The 27,661-nt window shown below is 52.2% G+C and overlaps 1 protein-coding gene and 1 long non-coding RNA gene across 6 annotated transcripts in view; one reads left to right on the top strand and one right to left on the bottom strand.

The window, feature by feature from the left end:
* LOC144298610 (uncharacterized) overlaps positions 1–3,000 on the bottom strand; it is a 34,047-nt gene extending 31,047 nt beyond the window's left edge. Inside the window, exons 1-2 of one of the 4 annotated variants that reach the window (XR_013365555.1) lie at positions 2,183–3,000; positions 391–567 (exon numbers count right to left, since the gene is read on the bottom strand). This is a non-coding gene — a long non-coding RNA (uncharacterized LOC144298610). The remainder of the gene's footprint in view (positions 1–390; positions 568–2,182) is intronic. The other 3 variants (XR_013365556.1, XR_013365557.1, XR_013365554.1) reach the window with 3 other exon arrangements.
* GNAS (GNAS complex locus) overlaps positions 1–27,661 on the top strand; it is a 67,418-nt gene that overhangs the window by 7,428 nt on the left and 32,329 nt on the right. Inside the window, exon 1 of one of the 2 annotated variants that reach the window (XM_077873747.1) lies at positions 4,893–6,837. The exons of the other annotated variant lie outside the window; for it this stretch is intronic. Coding sequence (XP_077729873.1) covers positions 4,908–6,837 — 1,930 coding nt within the window. The 5' untranslated portion in view covers positions 4,893–4,907. Of the gene's footprint in view, positions 1–4,892; positions 6,838–27,661 lie in introns of those variants that run through there. 2 annotated transcript variants of the gene reach the window in all.

Raw genomic sequence — 27,661 nt, forward strand, 5'->3', positions numbered from 1 at the left:
ACCATCTTGCCGCACTCCCTGTGGGAACAGGGCCCAGACCCTGGCACATAGCTTCTGCCCTTCACCTCAACTCCCCCTCCTCTCAGGCACCCCGACTAGCCCATCTTGCCTCTTCCTGTCATCCGCGTGAACTCATTAACCCACTTGCCTTCCTCGTTCCTGATTCTTCCTGTCAAATAGTGGCCTCTTTCCCTGATAGAAATCATCCAGAAGTGGAAATCTGGACTAGGCTGCCCACCACACCTGTAACTGGCCATCTCCATCCAGGGCAAGGCCACATTTCTGTCTTGAGCCGGAAAGCTTGCCAAGTCCTTGGTGGGCTGACGAGACAGCCCCACCAATCACAGCAGCCCCCAGACAACCCTCCCACTCATTGCCCCCAGTGCTCACCACACCGGGCTCCTCAGGTCCCTGTTGCCAGGTGCACCAGCTGCCTTTCAGCCAGCTCCTCAAACATCTGGCTGTACTTCTGAGGTGTCCCAGGTCCCACTGCTCATCTGTGATGGTTTCTGCTTTGAACCCCCTCACATAAGTGATTTGGGGTTTTTAGACTCTGGTGGCCAATGCCTACAGAAAATAAATAAGTAAATAAGTAAAAGTAGACAAAATGGGGAACACTGGAGTTAAATAGTGGGGTTTTTCTTCTTCGCAGTCCCAATTTACCTTTAAATTAAGATGATTCCTACTCAGGTCTAAGGGTCTTTTCTCAGCCTCCAGCCATGGTTTCATCCGGGGGCGGTTTTGCCCCCCAGAGGACATTTGGCAAAATCTACAGACATTTTTGGTTGCTACAACTAAGGGGCTGCTACTGGCATCTAGTGGGTAGAGGCCAGGGATGCTGCTAACACCCTCAAGCGCCCAGGACAGTCCACAGCAGAGAATCAGCTGGCCCTGATGTGAACCATGCAGGGGCTCGGAAACCCCAATCTCCCTGAGGCACTCTGAGCGATTCTTAAGATTCCCACCCCACCACCACCACCTCCAGCCTACCACCACCTCCAGCGTACCCCCACTAGTCCTGTCCTAGCCCACTGCTCTCTTCCGAGACATCTTTCCTTTTCTTTTCTGTGTTCCTATCACCCAATGTATTCCTCCCCTTTGGGGTAGTCTCTGATCCAGTGATCTCATACCCTAGAAGGATGGTTGTGACTTTGAACTTGGGGTCTGTACCTTCCTTCTAAACCAGACCCGCCCTCTTAAAAGGCCGTGAAAAACTTCTTCCCAATTGCCCACCCTTCCTTCACCTCTGCCCAGTCTAAAACCAAATGGGCTCCGCTACCACCCAACTCCTCCCCAGATCCTCTGGGCTTCCCTGTGTCACTTGTGTCCCATCATCCAAGTGCCATACTTTGGCTTCTCCACCTTTGGTGATGTTCTGTCACAGAAGCTGCTAGAGGGCCCTTTGGATCCCTCTAGAGGCCCTTCCTTCAGCCTTCCTGCTTCCTTCCATGCATGTGGTTCTCCACATCTTAAAGGTCATGACCAGCCACAGCTTCCTATGTTCGCTCCATCAGGATTATCCTCCACACCACCTCCATCTTTACTAAAACTAGGCTCAAAGCCTCACTCGCAGGACAAAAAAACACTCAACATCTCCATTTCCTACTAAAACAGCCTCAAAAGTGCTTGTCCTAGAGTTTCCTAGTATGCCCAGAGAGATCCCATCCAGTTGGTCCTGCTTTCACTCCCAGTGCCCCTCCCAGGACTCCACATGGAGTCCCTCGCTTCCCCCAATTGGGTCTTTGTTAAGGGTAGGCCCACATCTCCCATTACTTCCATTCCTCCCATTCCTCCCATTCCTCCCATTCTTCCCATTCTTCCCATTCCTCCCAATTGTAGGCGGCGGCCCTACCCATCCATGCAAGCCCATCTGAACCGCCACCATGTTCCCCATCAAGACTTCCAAGAGTCCTCCACCCCCACCCCCAGGAGTCATCTTTCATTTTTATGTTCCTGCTCCTTTAGGATGGAGGTCTGGTATCTACCCAGCCTTTATCCCCTCAATGCATGTGTTCTCCAGGTAAAGGACCAACATACCAAAGAGTGTTGAACAAAAAGGTCCCCCATGCCCATGAGGATGTCAAACAAAGAGACCCTGTACCCGTTCCTTGATGAGCAGTGCTTGAGGAGAGAGGGGGGGCACACCGTCCCTTTGGGGCTGCAGACCCCAATGTCTACTGACCTTCTAGCTCGGCAGGGCGCAGCATCCCAGGGCCTCAGGTCCTTAGGCGTCTGGGCCCCTCCTGTGCATCAGGGCCTTGGCCCTCTACCAACAGGCCCTAGACATTTTCTTCCTCCTCGCCTGGCCTCATCGGCGGTCCCCTCGGGAGGGTGGGTTTGCCCATCGAGCCCTAGGGTTGTCTCCTGGTAGGCCCAGACCTTCCCTTCCAGCCTTGGCGACTTGTGGCTTTGGGAAGAGTGACCCCACGGCGCCAGTGAGCCTCGTGGCGTCCCAGGCCTGGCCGCCATACGCACGCCCACCAACCGCTTCCAACCACCCCAGCAGCACAACCTCTTGGGGCGTTCCAACGCGGCGCCCCCTATTGGACCTCCCCTTCATATCCGGTTTCCGGTCCGACGCCCCCTGCTCATTCGCCAGGCAACCTTGATTGGCGTGACCCCAGCCCAATGGCTGACCCCGCGCTGGGGTCGGAGGGGAGTGAGTTGACGGTCGCGACCCACTTGGCCCATTCAGTGGATGCTCAAACGGCTGAGCCCTGGCGCGTGGGGATAGTTGGGCAAAGTTTGAGCCAAAGTTCAGTGTTGGCGTTTCCACGTGTGTAGACCCGCCGACCTGACATGATGCGCCTTTGGGGGACCCCACGCGTTGCCCAGAGTCCGACTTTGTCAGCTCTCCTCTGCAGCACGGCCACGTGGATGGCGGATGCGGGGCAGTGGTGCGCCGTGGCTGTGGTCCCATCGTTCTAAGAGGGATGCGTTCGACTTAACGAGACTGAGCGGTGCGTGGTTCACCCGCCGGCGGCTCGTAGATACAGCGATCCAAGCGGTGCTCCCGCTCCCCGCAGCCCACCCCTGGCGACACTCAGCCTGCGGTCTCGCGCGCCCGCCCGCCAGGCGACCACCCGCCCCGTGCCCGATGCCCTGCACCTAAAGGTGGCTCGCAGGTCCGCTTCACCCGCTGGCGAGACAGACCTCATGCCCGTGTCCCGGATCGTACGTGATCCGCAAGCAGTAATTTTTTCCCGCGGCCCCAATCCCTCGGCAGACCCCAGCCCCCGGACCCAGAGCAGTGCGCGCGCACCAAGCCCACCTAGAGGGCTGGCATTCTCCCCAGCAGGCTCCAAGCCCCCCGCGAGCTTCGGCGACCGGAGCGCAGCCAGGCGGCCGGCGGACTTGCGGCCGGGCTCAGTGCCGCCTCTGAGGGCTCCAGCGGTGGAAAAGTGGAGCGGTGCCCTGGGATACCCGTAGCGAAGGGAGAGGGGCTGGAAGGGGGCCGGAGAGGGACTGGGGCCGCTGACCCACCGACCCTGCAGCCGGCATCCGAGGCAGATAAGCGGCACGTTGTAGCCGCTGCCGCAGGCGCGGCACGGTTGTCTGTCTTCGGGTTCGGTGCGCACAGGGGCTGTCCGGTCTCTGAGACCACGCTAAGCCGGCCGTAAATCCCCGCTGAAATCCCCTTCGCCCTTCCCCCAGAACAGCGGGACCCCCGGAACTCTGAGGCCTGCACAGGATGGGGTCTCCTTGTGCGTCCCGCGCCCCCCAGTTCTGTGCCGGGCGACTACCGCTTGGAGGGTCTCCGTGGGGCGCGCCCAAGACCCTCTTAATTCCTCTGCATCATCATACATAACCAGGGGAGACCCTTGCCCCGCGCCACCCTACACTGCTGCGAGGACCCCCAGAGTGTGGTGGGGATGGGGGACATTGAAGTGCTTTACGGGGAGCCAGCCTCGGCGAGCCGGCAGACAAAAGCTGCAGAAGCGGCGGAAAGTACCCCAAGGCATTTTAAAAACAAATTATGTGCGCACACACCGCAGCCCCTTGCCCCTCGCCTGCGGTCCGCTGCGCCGGTGGGCTCACGACCACCTGTCGCATCCCCGCGCGCACCGCGCCCCCTTCCCACGCGCCCAAAGCCTCACACTCCGGACTTGGAGCTTAAGGTGGGGGGCTGCCCGGGTCTGGGGGCTGCGGCTCAGGGGTGCAGGGGTATCCTGGGGTGATGAAACCCTCCTGCAGTTCCCCCCTCCCCCCAAGGAGAGTCATTTAGGTCTGGGAGGGAGGGTTTCAGCTCCTGCGCTCGAGCAGCCCGGGGCCCACGTCTTGCGTCACGTGTCCCGCAACGCAGGAGAGCTCTCTCTCTCTCTGGCCAGGGGATAAGAGAGGAGAAAGACTCCAAATCAGTCAGGGAGAGGAGTGGAAGGAGCCAAAACATCCCTGCGAGGCCTGCGCTCCTCAGCCCCCTTACCCAAAGTCCGGGGCTGCCGGCGCCAGGATCCGGCTCCCGGAGCCGCCTCGGCCCGGGGCCGGCGTCCTCTGGTGGCAGCGAGCGAACACTACGAGCGATTTTCGGACCGAATCGGCACGCTCCTCAGATCCAAGCAGGCGGGGCTGGCCTGGAGCAGAGATAGAAAGAGAGGGAGAGAGAGAGAGAGAGAGAGGAGGGGACAAGGACAGGCCAAGGGGTGGGGGGGCGGCCAGGGGCCAGCCTGAGGGGATAAAAAGTGGCCAGGAAGGACCAAGACTCCACCAGCAACGGTAGAGTTGCTTCCGCCACCATCTTGGGTTTGAGGCCCTGAACCCCCAGACCTCAAGGGGGTTGAAAAGTGAGGTTGGAGAACTTTCCAGCCACTACTTTGAATTTTTTTGAAAAAAAATTTTTTCACCCTAGTTCGGTTGGGTGCTCCGTGTTACGGGGCCCCAAGTTTATTTTAAGAGGCCGCCACCGTGTTATGGGCGTGCGCAACTGCCTCGACGGCAATAATATGTCAGGACAACGCGATATCCCCCTTGAACTCGGGGAACAGCCCGAGCAACCATCTTTGGAGGCCCCAGGGGCAGCTGCCCCCAGTCCTGGGCCTGGCGCAGCCGAAGAGATGGAGACCCAACCGCCTCACAGCGAGCCCGTCCCCGTCGAGACTGAAGGCGAGGCCTGTGGACCCCCAGAGGTCTCCAGGCCCAACTTCCAAGACCTGGGCGAGACCGTCAAGGAAGCCGGAGCCCATGGAGCCTACAGCCCACCACCTGAGGAAGCCATGCCCTTCGAGGTCGAGCAGCCCAGCTCAGGAGGCTTCTGGCCTACCCCGGAGCAGCCTGGAGACACCACTGGGGCCCATGCAGGCCTTCAGGTCTCCCGCCCATCGCTCATGGAGCCCGGAGCCTTCGATGATGCCAGACCAGGCCTGGGAGGCTACAGCCCTCCACCTGAGGAAGCCATGCCCTTTGAGTTTGAGCAGCCTGCACAGGGAGGTTGCAACCAGCCTCCCCTGCAGGTCTCAGACCTGGCTCCAGGAGGCCCAGGTGCAGGGGTCTATACCACCCCTCCCCAGGAGCCCCGGGCTCTCAAACCTGCAAACGCAGGCTTCAGAGGAGACCGGAGCCCTCCCCCTGAGGAGGCTATGCCATTTGAGTTTGATGGAGCAGCCTTCGGGGACGACAGCCCACCCCCCGGGCTCCCCCGAGCTATCCCACAAATCGACGGCGGCGGCGGCGGCGAGTCCGCGGCAGCCGCGGTCCCGAGTGCGGTCCTCCTCGCTCCCGCCGCGAACGAGCCCCCCCTCTGGGTCCCAGGCGCCATCGGCAGCCCATCCCGAGAGGCTGTCAGACCTCCTCCACACTTCGCGGGCGACAGCCCCCCGATGGAGATCTCCGGACCCCCGCTCGAGATTGGCAGCGCCCCCGTTGGGGTCGACGACGCTCCCGTCAACATGGACAGCCCCCCAATCGCGCTTGACGGCCCGCCCATCGAGGTCTCCCGAGCCCCAGTTAAGAGAGCGCGAGCAGAGGGAGAGAGACCCCCAGTTGAGGGAGAAGCAGCCGAGATGGAAGGAGGCTCGGCCGCCGCTGCTGCGGAGGGAGGAAAAGTCTCCTCTCCGGGGGACGGAGCCCCTGCCGCCCGGGCCAAGCCTGCTTCTCCAGCCGCGGGGGCAGCCGCTGCCGCCCCTGACGCTCCAGCCGCCGGGGCAGCCGCTGCCGCCCCTGACGCTCCAGCCGCCGGGGCAGCCCCAGCCGCCCCTGACGCTCCAGCCGCCGGGGCAGCCGCTCCTGCCGCCCGGGCAGCTCCTGCCGCCGGGGCAGCCGCTCCTGCCACCCGGGCCGCTCCTGCCTCCCGGGCCGCCCCTGCCGCCCCTGCCGCCCCTGCCGCCCCTGCCGCCCCTGCGTCTGGAGCCCGACCCAAGCTCCGCTTCCTCAGACCCCCCAGCCCCGAGATCCAGGCTGCCGATCCGCCTACTCCGCAGCCTCCTCGCGCATTTGCCTGGCGGGGCAGGTCTGGCCGCAGCCGCGACGACGACGAGGGGTCGGTCAGCAGCGACGACGACCACAGCAGCGATGAGTCCGACGATGGGACCTCCGGATGCCGCCGCTGGCTGCAGCCCCGGCGAAACCGCCGCCGCCGAAAGCCCCGGCGCAACTTGCTCCGCAACTTCCTCATGCAGGCCTTCGGGGGCTGCTTCGGCCGAGCTGAGAGCCCCCAGCCCAAAGCCGCGCACAGCCCCAAGGTCAAGAAGATTCCTCTGGCGGAGAAGCGCAGACAGATGCGCAAGGAAGCCCTGGAGAAGCGCGCCCAGAAGCGCGCAGAGAAGAAACGCAGCAAGCTCATCGACAAGCAACTCCAGGAAGAAAAGATGGGGTACATGTGTACGCACCGCCTGCTGCTTCTAGGTAATGCGGCGGACTCTGCCCGCGGGGAGCAGGGCCGCCGGGGGGCCCCGGGCGCGGGTGGCAGGGCTGCCCGGTGGAGCTCAGGGCCTGGCAGCGGGAGGAGGGGGTCCAGGCCCAGGCGGGAAGACACTGCGAGAAAGTTCCAGTGAGGGGCCCCAACTTTGCCCTGGGAGCGGGAGGGGGCCTCGGTTGGGCTTGGGTGGCCGAAGTATGTGCCCTCCAGGGAGAAAAGTGGTGCCGAGCAACACTGAGGGTCGTTTCCGGCTGGACAAGCCAGCGCCAGCGACCGTAAGATGCCCCCGAGCCCAGGGGTGGGGGCCGGCAAGGAAGGCGGGGGTTCAGGTGAGCCAGGAACTGCCGGGGAGGGGCCCCGGGGCTCCCCAGGCTAGGCCGGTTGGGGCCGCGGTGGGCTGGGGTCGTTGGGGAAGGTGCGCCCCCGCCTCGCCTGGCACTGCTGCTTGGGTCAGACAGCTTCTCGTTGGTGTGTGTTGGTGTCTTTATTGTGTCCGCCTGTGCATGATCCGCTCAAGTGCCCCCGACCCCGTCCCTGGCACCCCCAGGTTACCCGCCGACTGTGTACTCGTACCGGGGAACGGGCTGTCTTGTGTTTTGCGCCTTGGCGCGGGCAAAAACTTTCCGTGTCTGCACACTCTGGTGGTACCTGTGCGCTGGCGCTCTGCAGCGGGCGGCGCGAAGAATGCGGAGGAGAAGGTGGAGGGACGTCTCGGGGAGCGTGTTGGGTCCCTGGCGCGGGGTAGAGGCGGCCACCCCTCGTCGGCCTCCATAACCTTTTTTCTGTATGTCTTTCTCTCTTTTTTCCCTTTGCGCTAAGCGTTTCCTCACTTCTCATTCGTTCGCCAAACCCTCCCGCCTTTACGGTTGAAAAACCAGACACTCAGGTATCTGGGGCGCCGGGGCTGCACACAGAAGTTCAGTATTCTGCACACACTCAGCTCACCTGGTGGGGGGATGGAGGGAGGAGGGGGAAAAAAATTTAAAAAGCAACACCTCACTTAATCTGCCACAGGCAGGTCTGGATCCAAACCTACACGGGGCTGGTTCCAAGAGGGTGGGCGTGGCTGTGTTTAAAAAATATGAAATAATTTTTTTCCTAGGGAAGAGCCCGAGGTAAGCCAATCATTTACGCTATTACAAAGAGTACAGGAGGAGGGGCTTGGTTTAAAAAGAGTGTTATGCGTTGGGAGTGGAATGCTGTCTTGTCCTCGAAATGCAATTAAAATAAAAACATTTTAAAAATGTTTCCAGTGTATTTTAAGTATGTGGACGAAACGTGGTAAAAATGTGACTCTGACTTGTGAAATATGTAAATGTTTGCATGTGAATCTTTTCAAGCAGCTTTAGCTGGGGGCAGAGAGGATCAAAGGTAAGATCCTCTGCGCACGGACTTGGGATACCAAGAAATTAAAAAGGTCTTGTGTTCATAACCATATCTGGTACGTTTGGCGGCCCTCCGCCTCACCCCCCTCCTCTCTGCATCTTTCTCACCTTTGAGAGCCCCACCCCCACCCCTCTGGGAGTCTCTCCCCCCCTGCTACACACACACACACACAAGTCCCTCCCTCACCCCATCCCTACCTCAGTGGTCCTTCCCACTCCCCCCGACTGCCCCTGCTCCACCCTCACCTTAGCTCCTATCTGAAGGTTTGGCTTCTTGTGCCACAGTCCATCAAATTAGCAGCAATTAGCAAGGGTCTAAATGTGTGGCTTGAATGAAGATTTCAAAAGCGAAACTCCACGATCTTAATTTCTCTATTTTATTCTCTAACACCTTTCAAGGGATTTAAAGATCACAACTTCTAAAGCTGGGCTACATTTGTTTGTTAAATATTTTATAATGTGTGACGCTTTTTTATTAATGACATTATGGACATAACTGTGTGCTTTTGTGACATGTGTTTCTTTCACAAATCACAGTTTTACATATGGTGGTCACTTCAGTGACGCCCACCCAGGGTAATAATGACATCATCACTTTCCCAAACACCTATGGAAGAGAAGCAGTTTTAAATTTGGGATGTCCCAACTGTACTACAGCCAGAGCCTTAGAGGACAGTGCGCTGTTCTCCTGCAGACAACTGGCTTTGCCCTGACAGTCCCATCTCAATATTCCAAGCATAGCTCTAGGGAGCCAGCCTCTGATGGGGAGGGGACATAGTGGGTACAGACAGGAAGCCAAGTGACGATTGTCCGCTTGAACCCTAGTTGGCATTGTCCCTTATCTCCTGGGGTCTTGGTTGTCTCATTTGTGACATGAAGCTTTCCCAGCAGATCTCCACCACAGTCACCTTTGTTCCATGTCTTGAGTCCTCTATTGGGGGAGGAGCGGGGGAGGGGTGGAAAGCACAGTCCACTTAAGTCAGAACTGGAAGCTTAAACCATGGGTTATGCAGATGCCCACCCTGCAGCAACCTGTCCATGTCTGGGGTCAAGTCTTAAGAATAGTAGAAGTTTACCTTGCTTACCCTTGTTTTGTATCCAGGGTGCAAAATTAACCTTAATTAAAGGGAATGTCGTGGGGTCATCCTGCAGTTGTCCTGACTCTGCTCTCAGGGAGTCACTGGTCAAGAAGACTAAACCTCAGGCCATGTCAGACATGACCCTGAACTAGGGCAGCCACTGTCACCTGCTGCCATAATGCGGTTTGTCAAACCAGGCTAATTTCTGACCAGGCTTCATTTGCCCAAAGTGACCAAGAGAGGCACCCCATCTGGGTCTGAGTTACTGATTGAGGAGGAGGGGGAAGAAGGATGAGGACTTACAAATGTAAGGACAAGACCTCTTATTAACAGTCTAACATAAAACAAGACATCCATATATTGCTACCAGTGAAAAAGGCATGTCAAAAGACCATCTTTTCATATGGTTACTAATTTGTGACATGCATATTCATCTGTTGCTTTACAACTGTGTGTGTGTAATTCTGTGTATACACTGTTTCCATTTTTATTGCCCAGTTTAACCACATTCCAGGGAATTTTTTTTTAAGAAGATAGATAATCAATAACATGACTCAAATTTTACAGTGTGTAAGAGATGAAGCCTTTTTCTTATCTGACACTATCAGTAATAGACTTAAGTATTCCCATGTTTTTGGAAACCCAATTTGGGTATGATTCCCCTGTATTTTAAGATTTGAAGGAGATTGCAGATCAGAATTTTTTAGTATCTGCTACGTTTATTAAAAGTGTGCAGGCAAATGCTATAGATAATAATGGCCATCCTGCCATGACACTTTATTTATACAGTGAATTTCAATTAATTGTATGATAATTTATTTATGCCACCAGGTGCAACAATGATGCATTGCATCCCACATCGTGCAGGAGCGCCTTTTTTTTTTTTTTCTTCTTCTTTAGTACAGCCATTTTTCCGTATTCAGAATGCCTCCACTGAGCTGTTTGGTGCAGTGAGAAGGGCATAGCTTATCAGGCCACCAAATCTTTAGAATTAAGAGAGACTTTTATGATTTTCCCTCTGTCTCCCAGTAGTATTTTATGCTTCTCGAAACCCAAAATTCTTCCTTGCCTTTTAAAATCCAATTTCCCGTAGATTTCTCTCTCTCTCAAAAAAAGTTTTCTATATAAGTAGGTTCATTTTTATAATTTACCCACATTATGAATATCATGGGAAATTGGTATTAGGCAAAGAAAAGTGGGGTCCTTGGGCTTTTTGCATACCCCCTCCTGACTTGAAAGGGATAGTCTCACTGCCTTCAGGTATTAGTAACCAGTAACAGTGATGATCACAGATAATGATACCACATTCTTACTGTATTTTTAAAAGCCTTTCATCTAAGTCACATTTGTCCTTTGAAACAGCCTTGGGCAATAAAAATGTGGTAGGACCACATGTCATAGGCAAATAAAACCAAAAGCTCAGAGATTAAATGTCAGGGACTTTTGCTCAAAGACTGCAAGGTAAGTGAAGGAGTCAAAAGTTTCTAATTCAGATAAGACCATGCTTAACCAAAAAAATATGGTAATAGGCGATAAGGCATTATTTAAATGTAAAGCATGACTGTTGAGTGTGCTGTGTGCTCTTCAAATCCCTTGTCAAATGACAGGTGTCTAGCAGTCTTCTGCTTTCTGAAGGATAGCCAAACTCTACAGATCTCTGGTTATAAATGTCCATTGAGTGTACATGACACGTGAGCTCCCCCATTTCTGAGATACCTGTCATCACTACGGTGATATTTGGTTTCCACATTTGTTTTAACTCATCTGCCAACACTGCAGTCTTAGTTTGTTTATTGGGCTTTGTTCTCTTTTAACTGCAGGTTTCCTTTAGAATCCTCTGTGGTTTTCTTCAGTGGGGTTGAAAGCTTTCCTTACTTAGGAGTCCCACTAAAAAAATAATAATAATAATAATTTACAGTAATACTAAAAAGTGTGCTTTTATGCCTCCCTCCCCTACCTTTGCAGTGTTAGAGGAGCAGACTGTTTTAAAATCCTGGCCTGGATCTAATAACCCTATTAAAATAACTCTTTGTTTTAATATTTTTCATAGTGATCTTTAAAAAATATAAAGGTATTCCTTACTTTTAGTTGAGGCCTAATTCCTACTTAGCAAGACTTAATGCATAGGCTTAGGAATCACCTTTGACTTTTATACAGGAATGTTGGCATTAAGCAAAAAAAAAAAAAAAAAAAAAAAAAAGTATATATATTTTTTAAGAGAGGGTAGCTTTGTTGCCTAGATTTGAAATTCCTCATACCGTCATGCCTCTCCTTTTTTGAGTCAGTTTCCCCACCAAATAAAACTTACCCTCACCCCTAGCAAAATGTGGCACTTCCAGTGCTTCTACAGAAAGTAACTTCCAGGAGACACAGGAATAGCCTTTCATTCGATAGAATTGAAATTGGTTTCTACACTTCTTGGTTTCTTTAACTGGTGGCAAAAGGGTTCTTTCCAAACCCACCTTGTGCCTCCTGGGGTTCCTAGTGGAATGTGAAATTAGCATGCCACTTGTTCATTTCAGAATCAGATTTCTAAGGAAGATGAGCCCTTTCCAAAATAGGAAGGGCAGGGCCAACTGATAGGACAGGGTTGCCCCCACCAAGTGAAACAGTCAAGCATTGGTCCCGCCAATTAACCCTCCCCAGCCCCGGTGGCCCCCCAGGAACAGTGACTCTGACTATGGCTCTGCTGACACCCTCCCAGACAAATTTCCTTGAATTAGACTGGAAAGGGGCTTGGTCCCATCAGCTTCCTGTTCTGGCCTGTGGTCACCCTGGGCATGAGATCCTGACCTCTTCAGGGAGGCAGAAGAATCTGCCTGAGTTTGTGTGTCTTTGAGAGAGAGTCCTGCTGGAGAATCAGCAAATCCTCAGTGGCCTTTCTAAAAGTGGAGGACAGGGGGGATGCCCCAGGTACGAGTTACCATGGGGGTAGGCCAGGGGGCCCTGGACGAGGGAGAGGAGGGGCATCCAGAAGAATCCAAGGAAGATAGGTCTCCCCCCCCCCCCCCCATAATTCCTCTAAAAAGAGGGCCAGGTGCTAGAAGTGAAGTTAACCCTCTATAAATTCTCAACCCTGTGCCTGGCACGTGTAAGGGCACAATAAATGATAACTGTTGTTTTTAGAAACTCTCTTGGACTTTTCTCTCCCTGCTCTGAGTAAGATTCTCGTTTTTTTTGGTTTGTTTTCTGTATTATCCATGAGACTTAACTTGTAAGTTCTAAAAGTACTAGGCACCCTATCTCTCTCTACGTTTCAGAGTACACTCTTTGTACACCCTTTATAAATAAAGGTCAGCTCAAACAGGAGACAGAGGACACCTTGCCAAATTTATGCTTGTGTGAAGTCACTCTCAGGTGAGTGACATGGCCAAAAGGAGATAGGAGAGAACTTGTTTTTACTTGTCCTGAAAAAGTTTCTCCTCACACCCCCCCAACACCTCTTTCTCTTTTTATTATTTATATTCTCCCATCTATAAACCATCTCCATACCATGACTGAACCCAGGGACCTGAGCACAGCTTGTTCTATATTTACTACACATGGGGAAAAAAAAAAAAAAAAAAGATTCTTTCTAGTTTTCCTTCTCGACAGCCGGATGATGAAGCCGACCAGCCAGTGAAAATTGAAGATGAGATCTCCAAGAATAAGGTAAGAACAACACGAAAAAGCAATGTTTGACATTTGATTATTGTTGATGATCATACGCTCAGTTGGGACTTGGGGTGCTCTGGTCCCCAACAAACCGTGAGCACACAGACGCACACCTTTCATGTTAGAATTATCAGAGCGGTTGTGCCCCGGTGCAGGAAGCAGGGGCTGTCACACGGGAAGAGTGTTAGGGAGCTGATCTATGACAGAGTAATGGAAATGAAGGGAGTGTGCCTCTGTTGTACTCACTTAACGGGAAAATCCCAAATTGCGCTACAGAGTAATTTGTTAAACCTCGGGAGAATTCGGGAGCCTTTGACTCGTGGAGCTCTGCCCACAGAACTTGAACATTAGATCTTACTAAATGCTTCTTAATGATTCAGTTTGGGGCGAGGAGAGAGGTGTATAAATTGTTATCTGATCCCAGACTTATTATGAGTCAGTCAGTGTTTCCGACGTTGTCACACACATTTGGTGTGTGGGACAGAGTGAGTACCTTAAACTGCCTCTAATGAGCTGATAATGGGAAGGAAGATCTGTACCCACTTCCTGAGGAGTGCCGTGATCCAGCTCCACGGCCCCCCGAGACCGCAGTTGAGTCTAACAGGGAGGCCAAGGACCCCGAGAGGCACGCCCTTGATTGGCACAGCTTTTGCCTCCCCCAATCAACAGACTGTGTCACCTCCCTCCTCGTACCTAATTAGTAAATGGAACGGTTTTTCCTTCCATCAAACCAATGGCTAGTGTGCAGGTGATGATCAGATTTTTTTTTTTACAGGGAACCTGCATTCAGGTAAGTCTGCAGGATTTTTGAAAAGAAAGACTAATGTTCATACAAATGCCCAAAACCAGAGTCAGGTGGCATGCTAGAATCTGGGGCCTGTTTCACTGGCTGGGGTCCAACTGAAAATGAGGAACCCCTTCAACCTGTTGAGAATAGATGGTGTTATCTAGGAAGGGTCCTGGGTCCTTAAATGTCTGGAGCCAGGTGGACATGTCCCTTTCAATAGGTGGCTGCTTCTTGTCTATAGAAAAGCAAAAGCCTGTGTGGCCCCTCTTTATAAAAAGTGAAACCTCATTTGTCGTCAGTCCCCTGAATTTTTTGGTTTTCTTGGGTTCTCAGATCCTAGAAAGTGTCCATCTTAATTCCTTACAGCCTCTGTGTTTATAGGCCCTTAAGGCCTACACGCTGCATAATTACCACAGTAAAGAAATCTTATGGGTCATTCAGGCGTCCTTTGCCCACTGCCCCCGCAGGTGTGAATTTTTTTTGATGACTGACTTAGTAGGGTCCAGAGATGGTAAAGGTGAGTTGATATTTCAGGTGGCCACTAGATGGTGAGACGATATAAGGCAGAAGAAAAGGGTCATATCTGTCCTTAAATGAGAGGGGAAGGGGACAGGGAATGGGTGGGGGAGGGTCCCGCTCCACTTTCACCCCTCCCCCATCCCATGACAAAGCCCCCATCTCATAGGCCCCAAAGCTTTAGTCCATCCCAGCCTTTTGTTTTTAAGCTGTGACATCTCCCTGTTGGCCAGGCACTGGGATTTGGGGAGCATTTTAGGGGGCCATATCTAACCCTAGGGTTCTCTATAGGAGTTCTACTGATACTTTGTCATGGAGGCTGTCTGTAGGAGGGATTGTAGGATGTCTAGCAGCATCCCTGACCTCTGCCCATTTCTATCTCTCTCTGCCCCTCCCCCATACAGACAGACAGACATATACACACGTGTCCCACCCCACCATGCCACCACTAGGTACAGATACAGTGCGACCACCACAACTATGTCCCCAGGGGGATGACATCACCCCCCAGTGGATAACTTACTGCCTTAGCATCATCAGTATCAAGTTCTGGGGAAGATAGGGATCACACTCGTCATAACTTGAGCACCTGAAAAAGAAGAGAGCGGGTTGGGGACTCCAATTACTAATAACCAGTCAGAAATGTTTGCTGCCTGGTGGTGGCGACCCCGCATTCGTGAATAGAAGTAATTTCTAAAAATCGCAGAAAAGGAGGTGACCCAGATGACCCTAAGTAGAAGAGAAAAGGGAATTATTCCAGGGATGTAAGTAATGAATTGGCCTAAGACTCTGATTAACGAAGTCAGTCCCGTAGCTAATCAATGGGCCAGGATAAATCAGGGCTTAAATAGATTTTAACCCTTACATGATCATTTCTACCACTTAGAGGTTCTTTTAGGGGCCCTGGGAGCAGGCTGGGGATTCTCTCTTCTGTCAGGCGTGTACTAAATTAATTTACTGGGTAGTGTAAAGAAAGATGCCAGGATAGTCAGGACTAGTGTTCAGACGGCTGTTAACATAGCAGCCCTGGGATGGCTGGGCCCCATGTGACATGAGCCCGCCAAACATTAATGGAGCCTTTAATTGGTAGTGTGTGTGCACACAAGGGTATAGGCTCTTAGCTGGGTCATCTTGGTCCCAGGTCCACAGGGAAGCAGCCCAGTGCATGGAAGTGACCCTATGACCTTTAGCAACTGATATTTCAAGGCAGGAAGTTACCTTGTGGGGTGGGAGGGGCAAAGGCATGGAATACCTCTGAATGACTGCCTGAGAAAGGTAAAATAAGATCTTTTAGAAATAAAACATATTTGTGTCAGTAGAAGTAATAATCCAAGGACATTTGCTGGTCAAGAGTCTTGTACTTGGTCCTGGATAAGATGGTCAACGCCCCCTTCTCCATCCTAGGGTGGATTCTACAACCAGCACCTCTTGTAATAATCCTATCAAGACTAAATCATGATTTTAGTTTTAAACAGTGGCCTGACCCCCCCCCACACACACACACACACTTGCACCTAAACAGCCTCTCCCTCACTTAATCATTATGGTAGAAGACTTTATTGCTTCTTTATTATATTTTGAGCCCAACACATTTATAATCTTGCCCCCATCTGGTCTTTCTATAGAGCTTTCAGATCTTACAGATTCATCAGAGATTGAATTTTTCTTAAGCAAAGTGTTGTGGGTTTTTGCTTAGAGCATTTGAAATTTGTGATCTTTAATTGTAAAGTCTAGAAGGAAAAAAAATTAAAAGAATAACTACTTCCCAACCACAGACCTCTATATGAAGGTAAACACTTTTGCTTTTATTATTAGGATGACTTTAGGGGTGAGGGGTAGAAAGTGATTGGGAGGGATCCCTGGGTGGCGCAGCGGTTTGGCGCCTGCCTTTGGCCCAGGGCGCGATCCTGGAGACCCGGATCGAATCCCACATCGGGCTTCCGGTGCATGGAGCCTGCTTCTTCCTCTGCCTGTGTCTCTGCTGCTCTCTCTCTCGTGACTATCATTAAAAAAATTTAAAAAAAAAAAAAAAGTGATTGGGAGTTTGATAAATTATATATTGGATATGTAAAAACTTAAAAATATCTTTTTATATGTTTCGAGTTTAGCTAAGTAAAGTGCCCCTGAACTAACACATCCTTCTTGCAGAATCCTAGAAATTACCCAAGGCATGTTTTTTGAATGTTGATTTTGACACTTTGCCTGGGACCAAGTACAGCATCTTTCCAAGGAAGTACTTAGACTCCGGGCAGAACCCAAAAACAAACGCCAGACATTAGGGGAAACTTTTTAAAAGTTGGATTTGCCAGAAAACTAATAAGCTATTCATAATTAAACATTTGTGTGATTTCATTTCTTCATTTTTGCTGCTAAAAGAGAAGCATACCAGATCATTTTGTTTTACAAACAAATGGCCAGGGCTGGTTTTAAGATGGACACTTGAAGGAGGGTTCCCCTTTCCAAATGGGAGTCTTTGGAAATTTTCCTGATGGGATCCAGTCATTCTGGAGCAGTCTTAGGAAATCATCTATCGTGGGGTGGTTTGGCATCGGGTGAGCTTATGGCGATTATTGCTTGCTGTCTTCCCACATTGCCCTGATGGGAGGGAGTCTGGTCTGATGGGGGAGGGAGTGGACAGAGGATCCCCAGTTTTTCTGAAGGGTTCTAGGAGATTGGAAAGAGAGCACTGGCTTAGGCATTGGGGGTGGGTGGGGGTTCTCATTCCTGGGACATTGGTGGTTTCTAGAGATCCCATGACTTTGCCAAGTGTGACATCCAGAAAAGGCCAAAGTTTGATTCTTAAAAATGTCGACAAGCCTTCATTTTGTGATGATTCTGCAAGAGTAGTCCTGGGGTCCTGCCACGGTCAAGAGAGGGACTTAAATTTGATGGGTAGTCTAAGAGAAAGCCAGGTGGTGTCTCTATGTCCAACTTTATGTATAAAGAGGTAATGACCCAAGGCAGGGCTTGAGAAAAAGATTCTGTGTAGAGAACATCAAAACCCTTGCAAAAACCCCTATCCTGAGACTTAAGTTGGCAGGTAGCAGAGGGCTCTCTTCTCTTTTTCTTTCTGGCCCTAAACCTTCATTCCCCAGAGGTGGGGGTCTGACTTCAGATGTGAAGGCAGGCTCAAAATTGGGGGTTGACCTCTCATCCCGCAGGAAGAAGGGGTCAAGACAACCACCATCAGGGCTTGTCCTGTCCCCACACAGGTCGGCCCGCTCAGAAATGGAAGCAGAAATCAGCCTCCTAGGAAGTTCTTATTCCCTTCTTGCTTTCCTTTTCTTTCCCCTCTCTTTTGAGATTTTTTTTTTTTTAACAATCAGATTCTTAATTTTAGGGGTGGGGGTGGGGTGCTTCTGAGTAGGAAATAGGTTGTTTTTAGGGAAAGAGGTGAGATCCCCAACTGTTTGAGGCTGAGATATAGAAACAGTAAAATAAAGCAAGTCTGTTCAGAGCTGGCTGGCAGATGGCGCTCGGCTTTTACTATTGGGAGCCTGGCTTTTCAAAACTCACCACGTGCTCCGCCTTAGGCGACTCTGCCTCTGCATCCCCCTCCCCTAATCCCCTTTCTCAGGGACACAGACCCCTCCCCCACAGCCTAGGGATAGTTTTAAAGATTTTTCTGTTGAACAATTGATATCTGAGGACAAATCCTGTCACTTTTAACTAGTGGCTCTGGAGACTTTAGCCAGTGCAGAAAAACACACTATCACAGTGACCTCCAAGGTCCCAGCCCACGCGTGTGCCGTGGTTGTTCTAGGAACCAGCTCTGAGACCTTGGGGGCAAATTGCTTTATCTTCTGGGTCCCCTTTTCCCTCATCTGAAAAATCAGAGGGATGTCCTCCTCACTTTAAAACTTTAGTTCCGGGCAGCTCCGGTGGCTTAAAGGTTTAGCACCACCTTAGGCTCAGGGTGTGATCCTGGAGACCCTGGGATCCAGTCCCACGTTGGGCTCCCTGCATGGAGTCTGCTTCTCCCTCTGCCTCTCTCTCTCTCTCTGTCTCTCTAATCAGTAAATAAAATAAAATCTTTTAAAAATGAATAAATAAAAAAAATAAAACTTTAGTTCCCTCGTAAAAAGTGTAACTAGAACAGGTAGGATGGCCCTCTACCCCCCACCGCCTTTAAAGTGTCCTTTTCAAAATGGCAGACCGTACAGGAAATTTTCAGCCTATCTGTTGTCCTTTGGTAAATAATGAATAATTTCTGGATAGCCATGGCTGGGAGAATCTTTGCAGAAAGCAGGGGTGAGTGGTGCATCTTCCCCACCCCAGTCAAGGGCAAGAAAAGAGATTCAGAGGTGGGCAGAGGTCCCTTTTCTACCAGGGAAACCCAAGGAGCCTTCGTGGAGGAGTTAGCGTTGGAGACAATGTGGGAAGATACAACGAGATGAGGGAGTAGAGTATGGGTTGGAGGCTCAGTGCTTTCTGACAAGAGAAGGTTCTGGCTGAGGATGAATTCCTATTGTTTTTTTGCTTACGAGGGCGTCCTTGGGTTTTTAAGGGACCCTGAGGTTTCAGGGCAAGTTTTAGTTTCCTCCGCCTTCAGACCCTCTCCACTCTTCAGTGCTACAAACCCACAATGCACTAGGGTATGAAGAGCCTTCCCTGCCTAAGGATGGGACCCCCACCTTACCCCTCAGGACATGGAGCAGGTCACCTCTGCCACCTTTAGACCAAGTTTCCTTGGAGGGACAGCTCGCTCTGGTGATGTCTGGGGCTAGGTTCCTTGGTTCCAAAAAGAACAGGCACCCTTCCGCCATCTTTCCACCCCCGTTCCCTCCCTCCCTGCAGTGGCTGTACAATCATGAGGTCATCCCTTTGAGAAGGGCCTTCAAAGCCAGTCAAGGGAATCCATCCCTTTCCAACAAAACTCATCCTCCATACACCATCCCTAGATACTTTCCCCCCATTTATAGTTGAAAAGCCAAACGGACTGAATAAAATGTATTAATTTCAGGCAGGAGCTTCCCCCATTCCGCTATTAAAATTCTTTTAAGTTAACAAAGTTTATTCCAACATTCCTGTCTTAAGCCCATAATCTTCTGGGGCTCCTTTAAAGCATTTCTTGCTCTTTCTTTTCTCCCCACACCTCCCAACTTATAGCCCTGAACCTTGGCCAAGGCAAGTGACCATGGTGGCCCCCCCGGGGATGTAACTCAGGATTTTGGGGGTGCTGGGGAACGGGACAGGTGGGCTGCCCCTGTTTAGAACACCTTTTTGGGGCCAGTAGAGCTCCTTTCCCACCAGAGGTCAGCAGAGAGCTCAGAATGGCTTTGCCCGCTCGCAGGAAGTGGGATCGCTTAGAATTCTCTAGATGGAATGTAGGAAACCCAACGGAAAAAAGCCCCACCTTTTAGGGACATCTTAGGTTGGGGTCTCCTTTTGTCCTGGGTCCCTAGAGGGATTAGTGTTGACACCAGTCCTGCCATTCTGGGCTTTGAGGGGGGCGGGGGGGGGGCTTTGGTCTGTTCACTGGGGTCTCTTTGCCAGTGTCCCCAGCCCCCCAACCCATACATATGCACAGACACCCCGTTTCCTTACAAGGGACCTTGCCCTCTAGAGTTCAGAGCCTTCCACAGGTGACCAAACTGCCCATGTGTTGCCCACAGGACTGGGAATCTGCGCCCCAGACTTTCCCTGGCCCCTTTCCCTTTATCTTCCAGAAGGTTGTACTTATTGTTAAAATGACATTATAATATTACAGGAAATCCCCCTACCCCGCCCTCATCCTGCCATGATTTTACATCTCCTTATCTCTCCTGTTCTTCAGCCAGATGTATGGATGTTTCTAAAGAGGGTATTAACCTCGGCATACAAACCCTTCTGTGCTCGTGCCTCACCCGCCCCCCAGCACACACGCACACACATGCACACGCACACACGCACAGACTCCCTTAGAGGTTTTCCACGTTTTCCATGGTGCCTACCACTTCTACTTGTGCTGTCCCTGCACCGGGTGGGGTAAGGACTATGAATTCCCTTCCTTGGTTTTTCCTCCTCTGAACTCTAGAAATCCCAGAGTGCTTGTGAACCACCCACCGCCGCCCCCCCCCCAAGTCAAAAACCATCTCCCCTTCACCAGTCCTTTGTTGTTGAAGGGAAAGAGAAGGAAAGAAGGTGCAAAAGGAAGTAAAGACTTAAACACAGAGATCAAATGGAAGTTTTTAAAAGAGAGAGAAAAGTTGCCTTGGCTAAATTTAGGTCTAAGTGGCAGCCGGGGTCCCTGTCCTCTGGGAGCTTACAGTTGAGAAGGGAGGAGGAAAGAGGATCGGGTTGCAAGTCAGGGCAGCAGCAGCAGGCGGAGGATGGAGGGCTGCCAGCGGCCAGTCCTGTAGGAGCCAGCACAGCTGAGGGGCCTCATCCTCCCCATCCCTCTGGGCCCTCAGGGTTGGATGTCGATGCCAGGAGCCCCCTGAGTGGGACAGAGGTGGGGGCGGGGGGTGGACTAGGAGGTGTGCATGGCAGGGACAGTGGCTCTTCATTCCCTGAGCTCTGACCACCGCCTCCTCTCTCACACAGTGGACCCTTTCTGCGTCCCCACATTCCTCTCCTGGTCCTACAATGATTGTTCAATTCCTGGAATCCTTTTTTTTTTTTTTTTTTTTTGAAACTAATAACTAAGCCCCGTCTAGCACAACCTGATTTTCCAAGCTGCTTGCGCAGGCCTTACCCCCCACCCCACTCCGTGGTTTGGTTTTGCTTTAAGAAATCTGGCACCCAGTGGACCTTCTTTTTGTCCTTTAAAAAAAAAAAAAAAATCCAGTCTTCATGAGTTCTTTGATTCGATAATTACTCGAAGCAAAACAAAGCAAGTCCCAAAGTTAAAAGCAAAACACCCTGTACATTACGTATACATCTCAGATGTTGAGGAAATCCTTAGAAGTTTACAGGTTGGTGTCCTCGAGAATCTGGCTCCAGCCAGACCCAGTATAGGCATTGTTTTCTTTTCTGTTCCTTCCTTCCTCCCTTCCTTCCTTTCTTCTCCCCCCCCCCCCCTTTTTGGAAAAACAAGTTTTATTCTCCTGGGTATGTTCATTAGAGAGGGGAGACATTCTATTCAGTGAGGAAGAATGGGGGGCAGGGTTCTGCAGGAGGAGACACAAGATTGATTGCCCTGTGCTGGGGGGTCGACAGTGACCATCACGCCCAGATGCAAATCTCTCAGGCTATGACAAGGAACAACACGCTAGAACAGACCTTCAGCTTCCTGGAGTTAGTGGGGAAAATATTTCGTCAGCGGCCTCTCTGTCCTGCCTTTATTCATTAACTCAAGTGAAAGAAGAAAAAAAAAAGAAAGAAAGAAAAAAAAAATCAAAGTCTTGTCCTAATTTGTTGTGGTGGGACCCCAGTCTCCCAAGTTTTTGCCCTTTTTGTTTTGTTTGTTTGTTTGTTTGTTTGTTTTAAAAAAGCACAGCCCACAGAGGCATAAGGGGTTTGCTCTCAAGGCTTAGCTTCTCTCCACCAGGAAAAGTTCACACCAAGTGCCAAGAGTTAGAAATGTGTCACTAATTGATTTGACCTAAATTTGTATTGCTTTGAGACTTAGCAAATGGTCAATTAGGGGCCAATGGGGGGAGGTGGGAGGGGGAAGCAACAATTGCTGTTCTGATGGCCAAGAAAAGGGACCAGCCACAAAATAAGTTTATAAAATGGGCCTTCTCTGATGTTTAGAAATCACTGGGGGGGGGGGGGGGGGGGTCATGGTGGTTCTTCAGAGCAAGAGAAGGGTGGCTGGGAAGCGTTTAATGGGAATCTAGCATAAAACGACACGCCTGGCCCAGGAAAGTCTCCGTTCCAAATGAAAACAGTTGTCACAAATTAATTTTTCAAATTCTTGACTATTGGCAGATCCGAGGTTTACCTCATATGCAGCATCATGTCCAACTTGGCAAAGAGCATGGAATATTGCCCGGTCCTTGGTAGATGTGTACCCATTCTCCCTCCCTGATAAGTCATCTCCCAAAGTGGGGGTCAAGTCGAATGTTGAAATGGCTTTGTTTCCTTTTTGCCTCCCTAGTAGCATCTCTTAGCTTGCGTTAGCCGCCGCCCGTGTGTCTGCCAAGCCGCTCCGAAGGATGCAATGCTTGCCGGGTCGGTGAGTTTGCCTTCTCTTGGGCATTTTCATTCCTTCATTCATTCATTGACTTGTTCAGTGGACACGCGTGGTGCCCCACATGTGCCCTTCCCCACGGGGAAGACGGAGGTGTAAGACTTGCGACTCCCTTTGATGGTCTTACTGTCAGAAGGAACCCAGGAGGTCTGTGCTGAGAGGACAGTGGAGAGGACAGTGGAGGGACGGTCAGAGAACTGCTGTCAGAAACCCCCCAGCGCCCCCCGGGCCGCAGAGCAAACCCGGCCAGCGCAGGTCACAGGACTGCGCCCTGACCTTTAACCGCAGGGAACCCGCCTGAGCTGCTTTTGGTCAAAACAAACAGTGGTGTCTCCACGTAGGGCAGGTACCCTGTCGCCTGAGGCTGGAACTGTGTACCCAGGGGTCGGGGTCAAGCCCTCTGCGGGCCTCTCTCCCGGGGGAGGGACGTGCCCCCAGGTCACTGGAGGTCACCAGAGGTCACCGGCCGGGCTGCCTGCCAGGCCCCTAGCTAGCCGCCCCCTCCCCTGCTGTGTGTGCGCCGGGCCTCCCGGACCTTCTAGACCTGGAAACTCTGCAAGCGGATGGGCCCAAATTCTCCCCCTACCTGAGGATCTGCTTTGGGATTCCTGTGCCCGGGGTGGGAGGGGAACGTGCTCATAATTTGCCGCCAGAGGTCCTGATGGGCCGTGGAGTGCTTTCATTTTAGCTCCTCAGCTGCCCTCCATCTTAGTTCCAAGCCTCCATCTTAGGCCCTAGCCGCCCTCCATCTTGGGCCCTGAGCTGCCCTCCATCTTAGTTCCAAGCCTCCATCTTAGGCCCTAGCTCCCCTCCATCTTGGGCCCTAGCCGCCCTCCATCTTGGGCCCTGAGCTGCCCTCCATCTTGGTTCCAGGCCCCCATCTTGGGCCCTCAGCCTTTCTCCTGCTCTCTGAGGCAAGTAGAGGTTTTCTGTATTCAAGTAGCGCGGTTAGTTCCCAGTCATTGTGGAAAGAACACACATCCTTAAATTCCAGAATTAATTTCCAACTTCCGTTTCAGGAACTACTCTAAGCCTCAGCCTTGGAGGGGCATGGTGCTACCTGTAGGCCTCCCGTAAGGCTCAGCGCCTCCGTGATCTCTGTATAAAAGACGGTTTTTTAACGTGCGAGTGTCTACAGACCGGGACTGTGCTTTAGCTCAGGGCAGGCACGTACAGAGGGTTGGCATGCGCAGTTAGGCCCCGGCCGGCCATGACCCCGTGACCTCTGCCCCCAGAGAGCCCCGCGGCCGGTAGAGGGGCCGAGACTGGTCTCAGGGCGTGAGGTGGCTCAGAAAAGTCAGTCGCCCAGGTTCCCTTGAAAGCATCCTTCGTGACATGCGTTAGTCCGTGTGGCGCCACGTCCCGGGCCGGCTGCGGGCTGCTCTGTCCCCCGGCGGCGTGTCCAGGACAGTAACCAAGCCGGGTCGGCCCGAAGAGAAGCGATGGGCAGAGGCGAGGGCATCAGGCCGGAGACGCCGCGGGCAGCTGGTCCGCCTGCTGGGGTGCGAGGCCTGGAGGTCGGGGACAGGGATGCCGCGTGGCTCCTGCGCCCTCCCAGACGAGCCCCTGGCAAATCTGAGAAATGGAGACCTGACCCGGGGCCTCCATACCTCCCCGCAGGTGGCTGTGTTCGGTTCAGTTAATCCCATTAGCTGGCAGAGGCTTACAGGGCTACCCTTAAGGGAAATTTGCATTTTAATAAAGAGCTCTGTGAGGCTACAAAAAAAAAAGAAAAAAGAAAAAAGCAGAGTCACATTTTTAATGGTGGAGGCCTTGGAGGTAAAAATGTAACTGGAGGCACAGAGAAAGGATGAGGAGGGGGCCCTTGGGCAGTGGACTTCCCTCCCCATTCCTTGTCCTGGGCTTTACCCCCATTCTCCCCCTCCCCACCCCACCCCCCATCCCCGTAATGCAGTGAATTCATGGAATTGGCTTTTTTCCCTTGTGACCCTGCAGGACTTGAGGGTTCCACCCACTCCCCCAGTCCACCCCCAGCTCTCCAGGTGCTACCAGGGCGCCTTACTGGCTTCCGCTTGGCAGTGGGGGGCCGGGGGTGGGCATCCGAGTGGCCGAGTCAGGTCCAGATCGAAGCCTTTAGGTGCCTGACTCATTCCAGCTCAGGTCGATAATAACAAGCCCCATGTTTTCCTCTAGCATCCTCTGCTATGACACACAGAGCAGTCAGGAAATAAAAGGCTCCAGTACTATATGGTGGCTTTGCTTTCTTTAAAAAAAAAAAGAGAGAGAAAAAGGAAAAAAAAATCCTGTCGGGGGTAGTTAGAGAGAAGGAGCAAGGAGGCAGGAGACCAGGCCGGCAAATAATCCCGCAGCAAAAACACTCTTGTTGCCCGGATGTTACATAAACAGCCCCCCAACTGTCCTGCGTTGCAGCCTCAGGAAAAACTGGTGCTTAGTGACACTTGGGTTGATTTCACACCTTAGCTTCCAGTTACTCAGAGGTGCATTAACAACTAATGATTCAATTGAGGGAGGCCTGGATTGCCATTTTGACTTGCTAGATATTAGCATACCCTCATAGAAACCCGGAAGCCTGCCAATTAAGCTCCCCAGTGTAACTCAAAAGGGGCCTTTCCAAGATGTGTGATCTTTAGGAAAAGGAAATTAAGCTAATTTTGAAAGCTCCTGACATACGAGTTTCCTTAAAATGTAAGTAGTTGAAGGCTAGGATGAATATTATGATTTCCTCCCATAATATGTATTTGAACATATGTCATAGATTCCAGCGGCAGAGCTCAGAGCTACCCGGGGCCCTGGGTTCTCTCTCTCTCTCTCTCTCCTCTTCTTTCCTTCCACGTTTTTTCCCCCTTTCCTGCCTTTTGTTTTTCTGCAACGTTGATGGGCACCCCACCTGCGAGGCTCTTTGCAGAAAGTTCTGCGATGGCCAGCAGGATTAACGTGACGTTTGCACAAAACCCAGAAGGGACGCCATTGCCAGGACTAGAGCCCTAAACGCTGCAGCGTCCATGACAGGCAGGAGTGTCACCCAGTGGCTCGGTCGCGCTCGGCTGGGAGGAGGAGGGCATTTAATTATGCGTGTAAGTTATAGCTTTATTTCGAACACAAACACGCAGGCCGCCGCTGATATTAAACACACAGTCACGCTTTCCCGGGGAGCGTGAAAGGCATTCGGATTTTATCTTCCCAGATCCAGAACCTATTGGCTTCCTCCAAGCAGCATCCCCCTGCCCCTCTGCTCAGTCACCAGAGGCGGGGGGATCGGCCCCCCGGGGTGGCTGAACGGTGCACCCTGACAATGGCTGGTAACGAGGGGCCGCCGCCACCGCTCCCGCCCGCTAAGATGGCTTCGCCGGCACCTTGCCGCAGAGAGGCCGCTCGAAACATCGATTTCCGCCCCCCCCACCCTCCCAAGGTTAGGCTTGTGCTTAGAACTCTCGGCTTCGAGCTAAAATTTCCATCCCCAAAGGGCCTGATTTCAGGCGGAGAAAGGACCACTTTAGCAAATGAGAGAAGAGGAACGAGAGGGTCATTTCAACTGCAGCAAAAATCAGCCATGCCATTTCCCTGACAGCACTTTAATTATGATGAAAGAACAAGATGTTTTTTGGTTTTTACAGAGGAGGCTTGTGGCGGGGGAAGGGAAGGGACCTGAGGACTGCAGAGCGGGAGTGCAGAGCGCCTGTCACCCGCGTGATGGATACACTGGTGGGGGGGGGGGCCTGCGGGCAGACAAGCGGCAGCAGCCTGGGGTCCCGGCCTGGCTCGGTGGGTCCCGCCTTGCCGTTTGTCATTTGTCGCAGGGGTGAGGAGTGAATAGGAAGGGCCTACAGGACAGAAGTCGGCAAGCTGCAGGGTGTTGGCCTCTCTCTTCCCTTCTGTGGGGGGTGAGCTGGGACTTTCACCCCAGGAGGAGGAGGCCAGCATGTGTTCGGCTCCACCACCGCTGGAAGCGGTGCTGGAGGGGTTTTGAGTGGTCACACACACCCCATCGTTGAAAATGAAGTTTTTCCTAAAGTCAGGTGCAGGCTCCACATGGCCGTTCAGGGGCCTTGGAGCTGCAGGGAGAGCCGGGGCCTAATGCTCCGAGGGGCAGGGAAGGGAGTTAGGAAGGCAGGTGTCGATAGGCTGGGTTCAGTGCCCGCAAGGCAAGCATCAGGGACAGAGCCCTGGTTCCCCCTTCCATCCTCTCGGCTCGTCTGTAATCCCTGGCCCGACCCGAGGCACTGGGCCCACGGGGCTGGCAGCGTTTAGAGAGAAATGTAAAAGTGAATGCCGGCCTCTCGTAGCTGGAAAGGGCCGTAGCTGCTGGGACTAGGAATGTGAGCAAGAGAGTAGCAGAAGGCGTCCAGGTTGGCTGTGGGGTCCCCAGGGATGAGGGGAGCAGAGGGAAAACACACAGACATAGAAGGTGCATTATTTCCTGCTACCTTTCACCTCCCCGCTCTGTTAGGGCTCTTTCATGCCGCAAAACGCACGGTGTAGGCTGCGTCCAGAGCCTCCAGCGCGGAATCGCACAGAGCAGGAGACATGATTTGAACCTGCTCATCTCGGCTGCTTTTGTGTAACTGAATTACACAATGTCTCTGTTAAAAGTGATGTCGCCGCCACCACTGCCGCCGCGGCTGCCGCGTGCCCCTCGGCCTTGAATTAAACACCGGTGGGCATTATGTCCCTCCGAGGAGGCCCTCTCTGCAGCAACTTCCCCCAAACAATTTGTGATTTTTCTGGGGCTCCTTATTGCCCTCGCTAAATTGGCGTGCTGCTAGAGACACTTCTAATTTTGACAATTATTAACGGGCAGCGGATAATGAAACAGCAGGGACTTAGGGCTTTGTGGTAGATGAATTATGGACATTTACCAGTAAAACCACTTTATTTCTCGCACTTAACAAGAGGATTAACAAGCAGAATGCCACATCTGTAGACTCGTAGAGGAGGGGGCAGCGGTCGGTACTGCAGGCTGGGCTGAGATGCCTCCTTCCCTGGAACCACTGCAGTCTCCCCGTCTGAGCCAAGCCGAGATGCAAATTCTTGTTCTATCTAGATACTCGGGGATTCTGTGTGCTACGGAGATGGAGGCACCATGATCGGGCTGATTTCAGTGGACCAGTTGAGGGGAAAACATTAGAAAAAGATGTTCAAACCCATTCCCCTCCCTCTTTGCTTGGAGAATAATATCAGGAGCTGGCAGTTCGGTCTGCAAAGAGAAACGTTCGAGGACAGCATCTTGACTTACAGCCCTCAGGGTACTTCGATATTTTATTTTATAGTGATTTTATAGTTTGGAGGAACAGA

Source organism: Canis aureus, chromosome 26, assembly GCF_053574225.1.
Source record: "Canis aureus isolate CA01 chromosome 26, VMU_Caureus_v.1.0, whole genome shotgun sequence".
NCBI lineage: Eukaryota > Metazoa > Chordata > Mammalia > Carnivora > Canidae > Canis > Canis aureus.